The sequence below is a fragment of the Pyrgilauda ruficollis genome, unplaced genomic scaffold (assembly GCF_017590135.1).
Source record: "Pyrgilauda ruficollis isolate IOZ18807 unplaced genomic scaffold, ASM1759013v1 scaffold138, whole genome shotgun sequence".
NCBI classification, from domain to species: domain Eukaryota; kingdom Metazoa; phylum Chordata; class Aves; order Passeriformes; family Passeridae; genus Pyrgilauda; species Pyrgilauda ruficollis.
The window spans coordinates 1,548,381-1,565,513 of record NW_024512321.1 but is presented as its reverse complement, the minus strand read 5'-3'; the positions used below and the strand labels follow the sequence as shown (position 1 = coordinate 1,565,513).

Genomic DNA, 17,133 nt, shown 5'->3' with positions numbered 1-17,133 from the left:
ATCTCCCTGTGCCTCCGGGCCCTGCTTTCATCAGAGCAGCAACTCTGGAAGGGAGAAAAGGAAGAAATTCAGAGGAGGAGAGAGCAGATCCCGACTTCCCATCACTCACACGACCAGAAGAGCAAGAAATGTGTGGCTGAAAGGGCTTTTCCCCAAGGTGCCAGCCCGTTCCAAGGGCCCTGGCGTGGAAAACTCCCACATGAACATTCCACACCCTCGGGTTGATTTCATGTCCACCTGGAACCTGTAAAACTGCCGCTGCTGTTGGGCTGGGGTATAAAACCTGCCCTCCAAACAGCTTCCCAGTGCTGCTGGGAGGATCTGCTGGAGATGAGGACTCCTCTTGTCACCTTGCTGGCTGCTGTGCTCTGTGTGGAACAAGGTGAGCCTCTCGTGCTGCTCCTACTTAAGACAAGGATTAGGGGGAAGATGGTGACAACTTTCCACGTGGCAAAACTCTAGAGGGCTGTCAGCAACTTTGCAGTGTTGTGATGGTGCCACCAATGTCCTTTTGCACCTCAATTTGAAATTTGATGCAGAAATGAGAATCTGATGAATTGATTCTTCTTTCCAGTGCTGGAGCTCTGGCGGTGCTGGATGCCAGGTTAAATCCACACTGTGGTCCTTGGGATCTTCCAAAAGGAGGCAAGCTGGAAGTGATAGAAAGCATAACAAAATGGGGGTTTCCCCTTAATTATTTCAGTTTCTGAGTATATTAGAGACTTTTCTGTCCTGCTTTTTCCTCCCTTACAGTGGTTTGCCACGTGTCTTCCTAGAAAATGCAACACCGGGAAATTTTGTAGATTAAATCAGCGGCAGAGGTGAAAGAATTTTTCATGTTGAAGGCATCCTGCTCCCAAGTGTTGTCCTCCTTCTGGGAGTGAGACACACATGTTGCTCCATTGCTCCTGGCACGTGGGACTGATGACCAGAGTGACAAAATTTTCCCCACACATGATGGTTTCCCAGAAACCATGATACGAATCTGGTTGGGAAAGAGGCATCTAATTAATCAATTATCACTGATGTATCAACCCCCTACTCCTACATCCTTTGGAATGGTTCTCCAGCGTGCCTGGAAGAGCAGGACCTTCGGCCAGTTTTGGGTGTGGGGAAATGGCTATTAATTATTAAAAAATAAAATCATTTAGTGCCCACAATTCTTGATTGAAGCATATAACATGAGTAGAAGAGGAGAATTTCCAAAGGCAATGTTCTCAGCGTGACCCAGGATGAATTGGAAAGCTCACAGAGATCCAGGATCATAGGTTCATGGTGGGATTCCTCACCAGTGACATTTGATATTGGCAGCAGATTCCCAACAGATTTAAGGACAGACTTTTACATAGCACATTTCTGGGCCCAGCCTAGATCCAGAATAAGAGATTTTAGCTTTCTGGCCTAAAACTGGGACAAATGAAAATGTGGAAACTGGCACTTGAGCCTTCCCAGGTATCCTGGGTCTCATCCAAGAGCCTAATGACCAAATTTTGGTCAAAACTCCATCTCCCAGCTGACCAAAGAGGGTCTTTTCAATCCATAAACTCACTGTTTTGTGAGTTTTGTGTCCAACAAAAATCATGAAAGGTCTTGATCCTTTTCACAGAATCACATAAAGGGTGGAAAAGACCTCTAAGATCGTCAAGTCCTTGCTGCAATGTTGAGCAAGACCAGGCAGATATTTGCTTAAGATGTCCCTTAGAGTTTCCAACAAGGAAGATTCCACAGCCTGGAATTGCTCAGACACTCTCACCCCTTTAGGAATTTAGTTTTAATATCTCTTAGCATCTGTTTATGTTCTGTTCTCCCATATTTCCACCACAGGACACATAAAATATTTTATTGCTCTCTTCTTTGCTGTGTCTTTTTTCTTGCATGAAGAATATTCCTGTGACTTTCCTCAGCATATTCTCATTTTCAACAAACAAACTAAACCCTTCCAACCTTTCTGACAAGGTCACATTTCCAAGATCTCTGACCTTCTCTCCTCCCACTCCTCTGGTCCCTCTCCAAATGCTCGGAAGTTTTGGAAGTGCTGTGGAGAGATTTGGGCACCGGGGCTCCAGCTGAGGCCTTGCCAGGGTGGAAAGGCCACTTTGTGTATCTTGCACATGACATTTCTGCCCCTGTCCCCTTGGGTGACGCCTGTTTCTGTGGCTGGAATGTGACACTGTTGACTCCTGCTGTTGTCACTGTGGTTCTGAATTGTAACTGAACCAATTGTTTGTCACCCTATATTTAAGTGTCTAAGTTTTATCCACTGTAATTTATTTATCTTTATTTAATTGCATACAATCTTCTTTTTCACTCTTTTACTGCATCCATCTGTCAAAATCACTTAAAATCACCGGCTGGTTTGAGTTGAAAGGGAGCTTTAAGATCATCTCATCCCAGCCCTTGCCATGGGCAGGAACACCTTCCACTATCCCAGGTTGCTCCAAGCCCTGTCCAACCTGGCCTGGAACACTTCCAGGGATCGAGGGGCAGCCACAGCTTCTCTGGGAAACCTCTGCCAGGGCCTCCCCACCCTCACAGGGAAGAATTCCTTCCATTGCTCCAGTTGGTTTGACCAATAATCCTTGGGAATTACCCTCTGAGGTAATAATGGGATTTTCACGTTTGGCTTTGCACTTTTTCACTGGAATTTTCAGCAGCTCGTGTTTCCTGAACTTGCTCCAGAACAACATCATTCAAAGTTGTTGCAAAAATTCCTTAAAACCTCCTTGAATCTCCTCTACTCTGCACATGAAATGTCAATTTCTTGTACAGGTGAAAAAAGCAAAAAAAAAGCTGCACAGGATCAACAGCTGGGGACTTTTTCCTTCCTTTCTATCAGAAACTTCTTGTTTCACGATGTGACCTCCGCTGTCCTTCCACTTTCTCACTGCCAACTTCTTACCGGACAAAAGTGCGCTCACAGGGACGTGTCCTTCAGCTGCTTTTGCCCTTTCCAAAGTGACAGACTGGCCCCAGACTTAGCAGGAACTCAGCCAGCATTTGGCTTTGCTTCCCTCCAAATATTAGCTTTGTTTTTAAAGGAACTCAGTCACAAAACCCCACACTTCACCCTGGGTGATTTCACGAGCTCTGAACTCAACCACCACTATAAAACCTTTCCATCTGCCCGGCTGGGGAGTGCTCTGCACATATTTTGGGGTGTTTTTTTTCTTCTTATGACACCTCAGGTTTTAGCTTTTATGTTTTTCAGATTCTGTACTGCTTTAGTGTGTACTTCAGAGCTTTGTATTGGGGGATAGTAAGCTCTCTTCACAGATCAGGGGGACAAAACAATTCCTTCTCTAGCTGGGGACCAAGGACAATTGATCCAACTCTCAGGCCCAAGAGCATAAACAACAGCAGAATGAAGAGAGAAAAACAAGAAGAGGACTTCATAAGCTAAAGCTGTAATTGGACAATTAACTCCAATATACAAAAGGACCAGAACTTGTAAAAATGAGAGAACACATGACTGGTCATCCATTTTGTGACCATTTTGGGTTCATCTTGGGTGTAGCCCTGGCTGGGCTCTTGTGCTGCCCAAGGTGGATCTGTTGAGGCCTTCTAATAAATCCCTACTTTATTCTTTAACTCTCTCCAGTCTCTGTTCTAGGTCAGCCTTCACAAGGCATCACTTCCTTTTTTTTAACTACTTTCCAGACGTCTGGCCTACCACATTCTGTTTTTGAGGGCAGACACAGACATTCTTGGCAGGAAACTCTGTGTGACCTTCTTGCCAATCATCTGCCACTGCTGCAGATGTAGGAATTATCTCACCAAATCTGCCTTTAGCACTTAAACCAAGCCTTTGGTTAAGAATTTCCATTCATTCCCCATTTTATGCTAGAAACAGGAGTTTGACAGAGCATCTGAGGGCTCTCACCAGACCTCCTGGAACTGAGGTTAGGTCAGTTCAGTGATGTTCAAGCACGAAAAAAGAGATGTGACAGCAGTCTTTGAGCCAGATGAAAGAGAAGTAGGACACTGGGCATTGTCCACCTCCTCAAAATGCAATGGGCATCTTCAAATTCTCCCCGTCAAGCCCTGCCCAGGAGAAACCCTGAGCAGTAATTGGCAATTCCCATGGCCGAGCCCTCAGGACTGAGCCGCTATGGCTCAGCAATAATCTCCTTCATAAAAGCCCCCAAATCCTTGAATTCTACTCACATCTTCTGCTCTCAGGGATTGCAAACAGATCGATAACACTTCGCAGCCTGAGCCAGAGGAGACAGAGAGGGATTTAGCACTGCTGCCACGGGTCAGGAGATAAAGAAAGTCACTGGTCATTCCCACAGAAACATTCCTCAGGCTGTAACGAGGGAAATGGAGATCTCTGCACTGGGGTTTTTGTGGTTTTTAAACCTTGTAATGTGCTTTTTCCCTTTTTTTTTTTTTTTTTTTTTTTTTTGCCCCATCATATCCATTCATGTGCTACACCTGCCAAGAACAGGAGTCCAACAAGGACTGTTTGACCATTTCCATGTGTGCCAAGGAGGACAAACACTGTGTGACCGTTCGGAAGGACATCGGGACAAGTAGGTTTGGGAACAACACCTCATTTGTTTTGGGACAGCAGTCCCAGGAATGGGATTTCATCCCAGTATGGGAACAACTGGCCTTGATGTCCAACTTTTAGGAGATGCTGACCTTGTGGCTGTTGCAGTGTCCAGATACCCTTGGTATTCCTGCTGGAAATTGGGGAAACGATGAGGACACACAGAGCAGCACCAGGGAGTGGATTCACAGCTGGAGCTGTGCCTGTTTCACTCCCAGAACTGTTTTGAGCAGTGTTTTGGCCAAACCTCACTGTGGCTGACTCCCTGTGCCAAGCACAATCCTTCACGTCTGTCCTGGGGGCTCTGTGCCCTCAAAGACCTACACGTGCTCTTATCCCAAATCTCAGGTTATGCAGGACATTCCCCCTGTGTTTATGCTGTAGGAAAAACCATCCTGGTGGGAACGACCCAGCCTCAGCATCACTTCAGGCAGCTGGAGCTGAGAGCCACAGGTGCTAATTCCACTTTAGGATTGACAAAATCTGAAAACATGGAGCCCAGAGAAGTCCTGGTTGGACTTGGTCATCTTAACGGTCTTTTCCAACCTTAACAGTTCTAGGATTCTATGGAACTGTGGCTGCTCCATCCAAGGCCAGGCTGGATGGGTTTCTGAGCAACATGGTCTGGTGGGAGGTGTTCCTGCCTGTTGGATTTTTCCTAGTTTTTATAGAAACAGAGCAACTGAGAGGTGTTTTAGAAGATTTTATTCTATTATCAGTCTCGTAAAAGGGTGAGACATAAGAGATGTAAAACTCAACGCCATTCTACCAGAAGCCACCCTATTTTCTGGTTACAATGCTTTATAAATGTTTTTCATCCTATTAGCAATGCTGCTAATACTTCTAACACCAATCACCTATATTTTTACCCTATGTGGTCCTGCTACAATGCATCTTTCACAGTTCTAATTCTCTAAAATCCCTGGGTTTTTTGCAAGGCCATAGTTTGAAACTTGTTGAAACTTGTTTCTAGTTCAGTCTCTCTCAACAATGTCATCTCTGTTCCACGGCCTTCCTAAGCCAGCACACTTTATCTCAGTGTTTGCATACAGATGTACAAGACTGTGTGAGCTTTCAGTCAGGTTTTGAGAATTCATTACAAATCTATTTCTCACATCTCCCCCTCTTTTCTGGATTGTAAAACTTTTTTGATGGTCTTATTTGTCATTTGTTGTAGATAGTGAAGTATACAAGTATACAATTCATTACAAATCCATTTCATCAGCCCATGAATGATTTTTTTGCTTGCAACCCAAGCAATTCCATAATTCTATGATTAATTCCATGAAATTTGCCTTGAGGATTAGTGCCTGGCCTTCCTTTACTCACCAAAACAGATTCAACCACAAAAATATTTAAACAATTATTTTTCATCATCCTTTTTCTCTTTTCTCCTCCACTTTTTTTTTTTTTCCTGCACTAGAGCCCAACAAGCCTAAATACATCATCTCCAAGATGTGTTCTCCAACGTGTCCAGTAACAGGTCAGCAACAAACCCAAAGCTCCCAGAATGTTTCCTGCTGTGAGAAACCCCTGTGCAACGTGAATGGAGTCAGCAGCAGGCAAAGCAGCCACGGAGTGATGTCCCTGGGTGTCCTGGCCAGCATCACTTGCATCTTTGCATACAGATTGTGATGGGTTTGGAAGAGCTCTCCTGTGATGGCTGAAATAAAAGTGTTGTTCTGGGATAATTTTCCGCTCTTAAAGATTCGTGTTTTGTGGTTGAGCTTCCCCCTGGGATTTTTGAGAGAGCCTGGATAAGTCAGGTGCTGAACTCCTATTGATTTCCTGAGCCTGCTTGAATCCTAAGTGTCCCCAGACATCCAACTCACCTAAGAAAACATATAGAAAATGGCCTTTTTGACATGTTCAAGCTTCAAATCATTATTGCTCCGAGGAGATCCTTGAAGGCATAGTTTTGTCTCTTACTTTCAAAGCTCTGTGAGGAATAACATCCCACCCTGCCTGAAACACAGGGAATGGCTCCACAGTTGTGTCAGCACAAGGAACGATCAGTGAATTTGCTCACAGTGAGTTTGGTTATCAAACATCTGTTTATAAACAAGCAGGTGGAAGTAAAGCTGATTTGTGGCAGTGTTGTGGACTTTTCTCTAGCCTCAGTGGGTAGAAATTTCTGGCTCCTCAGGGTCTTTCCTCCCATTCCCATTTTGAAATGAGCTTCTCTTATCAGAAAAAAGGGGGAAAGACAGAGAGGGAAATATGTGGCTGAGAGAGGAAAGGCAGTGGGAAGGTGGGAGGGAGAAGGGAAGGAATTGGGCGACCCTGCTGAGCTGGGAGTTGCTCTCACACTCCCTCCTCATGGACCTCATCCAGCTGGAAAACACATCCCCATATCTATTCCCCTTCTTTTTCCCCAGGGCCAAAACAACCTCACACAGCTGTCACCAATCCCTGTCATTCAGAGGTTGTGAGAGGCTTTCTACAGACCCATGTTCCTGGCAGAGAAACCATCGATTGTGTTGAGCTTTGTTTGGTTTTGCCCTCCATGGTCTCTGCTCCCTCCTCTCCCCGCAGGAGCTGCAGCTGAGGGGACACAGAAAAGCTCTGTAGGAGGGCTGGGGGTGTCACAGAGAAGAAGAAGGGCAGCCAGCCAGGGACTCACACAAACAGCTCTGAGCTTCTTGGGTCACAGACCCAGCTGCAAGCTCCCATTCCTGGAAAACACACCAAAAAAAAAAAAAAAAAAAGAGAGAGAAAAGGAAAAGCTGGCAGCATCCCTAGCTCAGCTGTGTCCTGGGAGAAACCAGAGCTGGTCCAAACAATTGAAGGGTGTCGGGTTTTTTTGTTGTGTTTGATGGTTCAATGAGATCTTTGCTTTCTCTGAAGCACTGCCCTGGAACTCTGCTGGGTTTTGGCTGCACATGTGGAGGGATGTGGATTTTTGAGGCATTTCAGAGTGCCTGGATTTCAGTTTTCCAGGAGGATGAAAGATTCCACATCAACTTCATGTTTTGTGCTGTGAGCTCTGGGTCTGGTGACTGGTTTTAAATATTTTGTTTAAGACCTGGAGGGGAAATGAAGGAAATTAAGGAGATGACACCACAGTGGTGGGCAGGGACAAGAGGACCATGACACCCCACTGAGCTGTGCCTGGAGATGACAGATGTCAAAAGCCCAAATCAACAGCAGAACCTGCTGTTAATTTTCTCTCACCAAACACAACCTCAAAAGGGAAGGAAAACTAGGATGGAGAAGGGGAAGAACAAGTTTTTAAACCAAAAATAAGGAAGAGATGTCCAGCTGCTCAGGGCAGGCACTGGTAGGGATGTGGTGGCTGTGCTGCATCCCAATTCCAGGAGCAATTCCTCCAGGAGCAAGTCCTCCTTACCCTGCACAGTTTTTCCCTGCAGGACCTCAGGTGCTTTTAAAAAACTCCAAGAAAGTTGGGCTCCAGGCCAAAGCTGGTATTGTTTTACCACCTGTCATACTGGCAGGAGAACGAGGAGGTAGAAGGAGCAATTTATATCTCAACCAGTTTTGCTGGACACGAGAAAGCAAAATCTTGGTGGAGAGACCATCTGGAGGGGAAGGAACAAGTGGAGGGTGAGATAAGTCCAGTGAGGGTGTGGGGAACCAGGATGGACACAATTCAGGAGGGAGAACAAACTTTTATCCACATCTTTTGTAGACCCTTACTCCCAGCTCTTCCCCCACTTTTCACCACAGCAGTTTAAGTGCTGCCAGAAGGTCAAGTGAGAATGGTCTCCTAGAATTGTCTACAAATTTAGAGGAACCTTTTATTTTCCTGAAATTTCTGGATGCCAAAGCAGCTGAAGTAGCCGGGATTATCCCGACTGATTCTTTGGAGGTGAAGGGATTGTGTTGAACAGGATTTACTCATCCACCTACCTAGCTCCTGGACTGAAAGCTCCCGGTTGTGGGAGCTAAATGTCACGGAAAAGTAAATCTGGAGGTGGGAATTCTGGATGGACTTTGTCAGCAGTGATCCTCTGAGTGGAAAATCGCTGGAACTCTTTCAAATAAAGAAGGAAGAGGGATAATTTAAAACCTTCCTTCTTGATTGGAGGTGAGGAATGGGCTGATTATGAGGTCACAGCTCCTTTTCCACACAGGTTCCTCCCTTCCCTAGGCTGGAGGAAGGTGCAGGTAGAAGATCAAGGTGGCTCAGGTTCAGGCAAAGCCTAAATCTCCTTTTTTCCCCATGGATTCAATCAGTCCCATTTCCCTTTTCCAGTGTGAGGTTTGGGTGCTGGTGCTCTCCAGGCTGAGCTGTGTGAGAGAAGAATTCCAGGTGATTCTTGGAGCCTCAGTGTAGGATTTGTTTTTCCAATCCCACAACTCTGAGCTGCACTTGCAGGATCAGGAGTTGTGTTTGTGCTTCCACGTGTGGAGTAAGAGGGAAAACAGGTGTGGAGACACAACCACATCAAACACAACAGCAAGAGCCACTTTGCTGCCACAGATATTAATGAGACGAACTAATTAACACATCAAAAGTGAATAAAATTAGTGTTTTCTACATAAATATGCAAATCAGTGAGGGTTGTCAGCCAAAGTGGTGTCCAGGAAAACTGGGAAAAGAAATCCATCACAGCTACCAAACCCAGCCTGTTTCTCCTGCTCCTGTTTCTTTGCAACGAGGAAATTTGGGTGTTTTGGGAGACTGGGAAACAACAAATCACAGACTCATTTAGGTTGGAAAAGACCTCTAAAATCATTGAGACCAACCTGTGACCAATCCTCACCTTGTCAACCAGACCAGAGCACTGAGTGCCACCTCCAAAGCCTTTCCATGAAGAAATGTGGAAATAATCCATTATTATAAAGGACATAGGGACACAAAGAGCAGCCAACCCAGAGTGGGAAAAAAAGCTCTGCAATAAATAATCAATCAATGGTGTAGGGGCTATCAAGGAGGCAGGGATGATCAGCAAGGATTTTGTGACAGGTGGGTGATATCCCTCCCTGTGACAAGATAACAAAATCTGTGAGGGTAAAAGTGGTACCTGTCACACAGCTCAGCCTTAATAAAGGTTTTGGCACAGTTTCACGTGATGGGCTCAGAAGCAGAACCAAGGAAACCCAGTTGGGCTGAAATCACAAGCAAATCACAGCCAACAATTTGCTGTCAGGCTGGAACGATCCATTAAAAGGCTCCTCTTGGCTCTGGGATGATGCAAAGTTTTAATTGCTGGTTTGGATGATGTATTAGACAATAAATTCACTGAGCTCACGGGTGACGAGCTGAGAGAATCTGCAAACAGGAGAATTCTGGGTGATTCCAGTAAATTTAAGTGGTAGGTTGAGAAAAGAGGGTGTAATTTAGGAAGGACAAGCACAAAAGCTCTCCACTTAATGTGGCACAAATATGGGATGAGGGAATCTCCCTCACAGCAATCTGGCAGGAAAAGAAGGTGTGCTGGATCACAAGTTTAACACGTGTCAAACTTGGGAAAAAATGTGAAACAAAGCCTTGCTGGAATTCTGCACTCCATGGAAAAATCTTACATGCTGCACTGGAAGTGTGAAGTGGTGTGTGATGGGATGAGAACCTTCCAGATCCTCCAAATGCAAGGCTCGGGTTGCTTTGTTCTTCCCACTTTTTGTGTTGGTGTTGACACAGCAGCAATGAGGATTTTAGATAGGATCAGAAGGAATTCCTGGCATCCAAAGTAGGGTGAAGAGCTGGAAAACTGCCTCCAGAAGCAGCAGCTCTAGTACCATAATTAGGATTCATCAAAGCATGGAAAAACTCTGGTCTCAGCGTCTCCTTCGTGCCTCCACTGGGGCCGAATGAACTCATTCCTGGTCATTCCCATTCCTGCCTCTCTCTGTCACCTTTCTGTCATTCCCACATGGAGCTGGTTCCCTCCAGCAGAGAAGAATTGGGGTGCCCAGGGTTGGGCTTTGCTTTATCACAGGATCATGGAATGTTTTGGGTGGGAAGGGACCTAAAAGATCTCGTTCCAACCACTCTGGCCGTGAGCGGGGACACCTTCCACGAGATCAGGTTGTTCCAAGACAATGTGGGAATGGACCTAAAATATCTAGATCCAACCACTCTGGCCATGAGCAGGGACACCTTACACCTTCCACGAGATCAGGTTGTTCCAAGACAAAGATTGAACTCAAAAGTGACCCAAAGCTCTTCCAGTGATGTGGAAAGAACTTCCATGCAGGAATTTTCACTCCAAAGGATGTCCAGCTCCCGGGGTCCCGGGATTTCCGTCCTGGAGGAATTTCAGGACATTTCAGTCTGGAGGAATGATGGTTTCCTGATTTTCCAGCCGATTCCTTACTCAGACAAATCCTTAAATTCCTCACAAAGAATTGGGGGTGCCAGGGGTACAATTTTCCTTGGTCCAGGAGAGGCAGGAACAGGCCCTGGCTCTGTGCCCAGTGCTCACAACAGCTCACCTGGGACCTGCCTGCAGCTCCAGGATGCAGAATTAGATGTTAATCAGCAACTAGATAACGAGCAGACGCTGCTCCTGGGAATGAGAAACTCCCTTCTGCTGTTACAGGAAACTGGAGGAATAAAACTCCCCACGAGATCTTCGGGGAGAAGAGAGAAGAGACTTTATATCTGATATAAATATCAGATAATATAAAAACCTTGGAGAAAGTGGATTTTGCTTTTCACACTCTTCCTTGTGGATTTCACTGGATCACAAGCACCAGTGTGCATGTGCCCAGATCATCTGGCCTGTGTCACTCCTGTGCCACCAGCAGCCAAAAAAGATTAAAGCCCCACAATTGTCCTCGTGCCTTTAAGGTTGAGAGCACAACGTGAAGGTAAAAGCTGAAAGGCAGAGCAAAAAAACCCCCCAATTTTGGACTTGTTTTTTACAGCTTTTGGAGAGAGAATGCTGCCTTTACTCACTTTCTCTTTAGTTTCTCCCCTTTTAGATGAAATTCCTGAATATTCCAGCCCTTTTGTTTACTTTACCTCGGCGTTTTATGGCTCCCACCCTACACTTAGTCCTCTGGAGTTTCCTATCCAAGGTCAGCTTGTTCTTTCTCTACTTTTGAATGAACACAGGCACCCATCAAATGCCTTTCCTTTTACCCTTTGCTCTGCTGGTTATTCTGGTTCTTCCACACCCAGGAACATTCCCATTCCTATTTTTTACACCAAGTTTAACATTTCCACTACAAACCTCCGTAAGTCTATCACCTTGCCTACAGCTTCAGCATATTTTTGTGCTGCCTCCTTGGAGCCTGGTGAATTCCTTGCCCATAGAAATTTGCATTTTTTGGTTTAAGGACTAAGGGAAAGGACTGAAAAGCCTCTTCCCACCCCAAAAACCCTAGAGATGAGGCCCCTGTTGTGGGAGAGGAGGCGCCCAGAAAATTTTGTGGGTGGTCCAGAACCTCTGATGGCACAAAAAAAAGGCCAGGATTGGGAAAAAAGCTATAAAATGAGTCCAGAGTTCACCCAGGAGATGGAATTAGGCCTAGAGACAGGGATGGACACGATATAGTTAAGGATTAGTGCTGGAGAAGAGAATAATGAAATACCCTGGTTTGGAAGAGAAAAAGGATCAGCAATTCCAACCCTAAAAGTCACAACCTGAGGCCAGAACAGATGGAGACAAACCCCAGCACGTGGCCAAGGTCATCCAGGACGTGGCTGGAGACAGGGACACTTACAGGGCCTAAAGGGTTAGGCTTGAGCTTAAAGGGAGTTCCTGGAGCCACGGGCACAGTCTGAGGAGAGCCCTGCTGAGACTGCTCAGGAAATTAAAGTTTTTGCCTGAGAAACAAGCTCTTCTTAAAGAGTCGCAGTTGTTTTCCTGTCAAAAGCCTAAAACAAGCACGGCTGAGGGTGAGTCACGCAGACTTTGGAAGGAGGAAGTGTGAGAATTCCAACACCAGCTGAGCATCATCAGACAGCAATCCACTTTCACCTTAGGCTCGGGGAAAGAAGGGAAAGGGAAATGTGGATGTCAGCCAGAAGTGAAAGTTGATCCACCTGACAGCCAGATTGCAGCAGCAATCTGACTGCAGGTGTGGTTGGAGGGGGCAGATAAAGGTTTTATTTCTTTATCTATAAAAAAGATAATAAATGGTGTGGCCCAAATATCTGCTTGGGCACCTTTATTTCAGGAATTTTCAGGAATCTCAGTAGCTACCTGAGAGAAATCCCAGTTTTTTCCGCACAGGATGCAGCAGAGGTGGTAGAGGACAGTGACCTGTTTGGCACCACAGACAGCAAAGAATAATCTGCAGCTTGGTTTGCCCATGGAAAATCTACGACTGGAGCATCCTTGGGTACTCCAAATATGATCCTGAGGGTCTTCTGGGCAACTCTGATCCAGAGAGATCAGGAGGAACTTCAGGAGGGGAAGCATCCAGGGTGGGATGAGGAGGAAGGGCTGGGATATGGAGTCAGGCCTCTCATTGAGCCAGGAGCAGCAGGATGGTGGAAGCAGGAATTCCAGGGATTCCAGGGATCCCAGCTCTAGCATTCCATGGAGTGTTGGGGGCTGTGCCAGCCCCTGGAAAAGAAGGACCTTCATGCCCAGACTATATTGCAGCAAAGTGATCCGGACAAAGAGAATTTTGGGGATGAGAGGAAGCAGGAAGGATGGAGGTGCTGGGCTCCTGCTCTCTCATGTCCTCCCAGGCCTCTGCCAAACTGATCCTCCACGTTTTGACAGGTGAGGCAGGACTGTCACAGAGCAGTTCCAACCCTCTCTGGAAGAAATCTGAACAATTCCCAACTCCAGAGCATGATGCAATTGCTGGAAAAAAAAAAAAAAAGGTCTTTGTCCCCTTCCTGTGTCATTGGAGGAAAGCTGTTTGAGCAGTTCTGCTCCACTAACAGGGGGAATGTCTCATTTGCAAATTCCTCTGGGGTTTTGGTGCCTTACGTGCACAGCCAGGCCCAGGAAGTCTCACACAAACACAGAAGTGTGGTGGGGAAAGAACCTCTCTGTGTCCCACCTGGCTCCACAGAAGCTGAGCAAGCTTTTACTGACCCTCAATTACAAGCTTTAACTCGTCTAGTGCCTGTTCAACATCAAACCCTTGCAGGCCTGGTTAGTCTAGGTTAAATTTCTGCACCATCTCTGCTGCCCCAACCCATCAAGGGACCTGTCACACTCACCATTTCCTGATTTTAACTGCACCCATTCCTCCCCAGCATGCCACAACCATGAAGTATTTACCCCAGCACCAGTTTGCCCTCTGATCCAGCCACCTCCTTATCTCCTTCTCCCTCAAGTGTGTTTTTGTAGCTGTCTCCACCTTTTCCCAGCACATGCCACATTCCTGGTGCTGGACTCTACCCTTGCTGCCTCTCTTGCTTCACCCTTCTTTTTGCGAAGAAATATTTTTTGGCCTTGCACTCACAATATTAAGCCAATGGTTCAATAAAGTCCTCCACTGATCTCCAAACTTGCAAGAAGAGGCTGGAGCACTCGGGGCAGTGTTTTGTGGGCTGGACTAGAACAGAAATCTCTGCCAGCAGCGTTGCTGTGTCGAGTCTGTCCCACACAACAACCGTGGGGAGGAGGTGGGAGATGAGCTTATGCCATAGAATTTAAAATATCCTGAGTTGGAAGGGACCCAAAAGGATCATCAAGCTCTCAGAAGGGCTTCCTTCCTTACCTGGTGTAATTCCCACCACATAAAACTGGTCCTTGGTGGCTCTGGTCACCTCTTCCTTTTACAGCATCCTGTCATTAGTGCTGTCCCCGCCCAGCCATTCCAGCAGTATCGGGATGACTCCAGATCCCATGCTGGGTTGTGACCTCTGTGAGTCTTAGGTCTTCCCTCTTCCTTCTTATCAGCAGATACACCCTCTCCAGGAAAAAAAATAGGGCAGATAATGTTAAATTTAACTGTGGGAGAAATCCTGGAAGCTGTAAATCCTGGGGATGAGGAGAATATATCATAAAATCTCAAATCTGGGTTGGAAAAGATCTTAAAGATCATCCAGTTCCAGCCTTCTGCCTTGGGCAGAGCCACCTTCCACTATCCCAGGGTGCTCCAAGCCCCATCCAACCTGGCCTGGAACACTTCCAGGGATGGGGTAACCACAGCTTCTCGGGGCAGCCTCTGCCAGGGCCTCACCACCCTCACAGGGAAGAATTCCTTCCCAATATCCAACCAAAATCTACTTCCTTGGCCTGTATAAAACAGGGGTTTTGTAAATGTGTCTGAATTACATTTTCTCAAGTTACCACAAAGCTGAAAGTTCTCATTTTTTTAGTACTTGGTTTGTCCCAGCAGCCTGTTCCAGTAGAAGATATGATACCACAGAAACTGCTCGGAAGTCCGTTCCTGCTAGAATTCCTGGCAGTGACAAACAAAACTGAGCCATGGGAAAGAAAAGGGAAGCAGGGGTTTGCAGGCATGGGTTTGCTTCCCAAGCAGAGTGCTCTGAATGCCTCCGACAAGACAGGAGCCAGAATTTCTCCTGACAGATGCATTCGCCAAGAAATGCTGACTCTGCAGAATTAAACCCATCTGTGGCACAGAGTTTGTCAAGCCTGCTTGCTTCCTGCTGGCTCACCAGCCTTATCCTCCATTCCCAGGCTTTCCTGACAGCCAGTTTCATAGGGGCCCTCCCTCACTGGTCCTCCTGCAGCTCATTTCCTAGAGGATTTAGTTATTTCCATGGGACCTGCTGAATTTGGGACACTCCAACATCAGGGGACTTATTTACAGTCTGAAGACTCATCCTGCCAAGCAGCCCAGGCTGTCTGTCCCATGCCACCCCAGCTGCTGGGCTCTTCAAGCTTCCCAATCCTGTATGTCTAATCCAATTTAGGCTCTGGTCAACAGATGGGGGAGTTGGTTCTTTATGCACTTGGATTGTCAGTGGGGGCTGTGCGTGCAGAGGGGTCAGACCTGAAGAGGGGGTGTTGAATGCAGGGACAGGTTCTGTATCCGGGGGAGTCTCGCCTGCAGGAGATCCATGCAGGGAGCCAGGGATACAGGGAATGTGCGAGTACAGGGCGGTCTGGAATGTGTGGAGGCCGATGTGTGTGCGCTCAGGGGATCTGTGAGAGGAGATGCACGGAGGAGGGAAGCGAGGCAGGAAATCAGCAGGTCCTGTGGGTAGAGGGAGTCAGAGAATCACAGAATCCCAGAATAAGCTGAGTCGGACGGATTGGACTTGGATGAGTGGGGTCCAGAATAGAGGCAGCCCCCTACTCCCGTCTCCTCCTTCAGAGAAACAGAGGGGACCCGAAAGGGGGTTGGAAGAAGCCTCTTGGGGCACGGCTAGGGGAAAGCTGGCTCTGTTCCCCCTCGGCCAGCCGCTACCGTGCCGACACGCTCTTCTTACCGCCCTTTTCCCGGCCCCGGTTCTCCCTAGCGGGGAAACGAAACCAGGCGGGGCCGGGGAGGCGGAGGGGGGAGGCGGCGCGGGGGCCGGGCCCGGCCCGCGGGGCGGAGCCGCCGGCCTTTCCCCACCCCCGGCGCCCGGCCCTGCCGCCAGCCCTGAGCTCCTCCAGCCGCCCTGCGCAAGTCTCCGGCCACATCGTCCGCACCATGAAGGCGCTCCTGCTCGCTGTGCTGGCCGCGGTGCTGTGCGTGGAGAGAGGTAAGGGAAGGGGATGCTCCCGCCACCATCGCCTCTCCCGCAGGTCCCCCGGTCCCTCGCCAGCCCTGCGTTAGAGAGCAAATTGGGGGCTGGGGGGGTGATGCGTGTGGCAGGGTAAGCTGTGGAAGTTGGAGGTTTTTGGGGGATATAAGGGTTGAAAAGCGGTCGGGAGCACGGCGCTGAGCCGCGTTGTGGTTGGGAGCGGGATGCGGGGGTGTCTTCCCAAGACGTGCCTCGCAGCAATGTCCCTCCTGAAGCACGAACTTCAAGGCTGCCCCGCCTGTGTGAATAGGTGAGCATCTCCGGCTGTGCGGGTGGATATCCTGGAGCTTTTCCCAGTTGCAGCTCGAACAAAGAGCAGGGCCGGCTCCGCTCCCCTTTTTCGGCGCAGCCAGCCGGGATAACGGCGCTGGGATGGGCTGAGATGCAGCCGAGAGGAAGGGGGGTGGAGGGGAGAGGCAGCCCAGCCCCGGCAATGGCTGATGGAGCAAAGTCAGGGCAGAGCCTCTCGTGATTCTGGCTCCTGCTGCCCGCTCCGAGCATCCTTCGGGGCCGCCTTTGGAGCGCAATGACCCCTAAGGGACAATGCCCTGTGGGGCGCATCCTGGGGCTGCCGCCGAGCCGGGGGAGAACGCGGTTCCTGTTGCTGTGTGTTAAGCTGTCAAGTTGCCCAAGTCACAGGGCCTGCCATCCCCTCTTTCCCCATGGACTCCATTCCTCACTATCCAAACTCCTTGGGGCCGTGCGAAACCGCGTATTGTTCCCATATGTCGCTGCTTGGAGGAACCAAACAAAGAGCCAAACGGGAGAGTTCTGAGCTCTCCCAGAACCCTGCTCAGCAAAAAGGGTCCCTTCTTGTTTTCTGAGGGCACCGCTGAGATGAAACTGGCTGCTTGCTGCCCTTTCCAATTCCCACCTCCCAGTGGGATCCGGGAAGCAACTGGAGATTGAAGCATTGGGTCTCTGGCAGAGCCCAGCTGGCTTGTGCTCAGTTCCAGCGGGCCAGGCCAAGCCAGTAAAGGGTTTCATTCCCACCCCCCCC

General features: G+C 48.1%; 2 protein-coding genes across 2 annotated transcripts in view; both read left to right on the top strand.

Moving 5' to 3' along the window:
* The first annotated feature begins 330 nt into the window (after nucleotides 1–330).
* LOC121349278 (lymphocyte antigen 6E-like) lies at nucleotides 331–6,187 on the top strand. Its single transcript, XM_041459539.1, has 3 exons — nucleotides 331–382; nucleotides 4,413–4,532; nucleotides 5,976–6,187. Exons 1-3 carry the CDS (start codon nucleotides 331–333, stop codon nucleotides 6,185–6,187), a joined length of 384 nt encoding a protein of 127 aa, XP_041315473.1.
* Nucleotides 6,188–15,965: 9,778 nt separating this feature from the next.
* The window catches only part of LOC121349285 (lymphocyte antigen 6E), a 7,397-nt gene continuing 6,229 nt past the window's right edge, over nucleotides 15,966–17,133 (top strand). Inside the window, exon 1 of the mRNA XM_041459549.1 lies at nucleotides 15,966–16,091. Coding sequence (XP_041315483.1) covers nucleotides 16,040–16,091 — 52 coding nt within the window. The 5' untranslated portion in view covers nucleotides 15,966–16,039. The remainder of the gene's footprint in view (nucleotides 16,092–17,133) is intronic.

What these genes read in the sequence shown, in the direction of transcription:
- LOC121349278 (XM_041459539.1), top strand. Translation starts at nt 331, where the DNA reads ATGAGGACTCCTCTTGTCACCTTGCTGGCTGCTGTGCTCTGTGTGGAA. An exon ending in TGTGCTCTGTGTGGAACAAG is followed by an intron (nt 383 to 4,412) that starts GTGAGCCTCTCG and finishes TTTTTGCCCCAT; the next exon opens with CATATCCATTCATGTGCTAC. An exon ending in TCGGAAGGACATCGGGACAA is followed by an intron (nt 4,533 to 5,975) that starts GTAGGTTTGGGA and finishes TTCCTGCACTAG; the next exon opens with AGCCCAACAAGCCTAAATAC.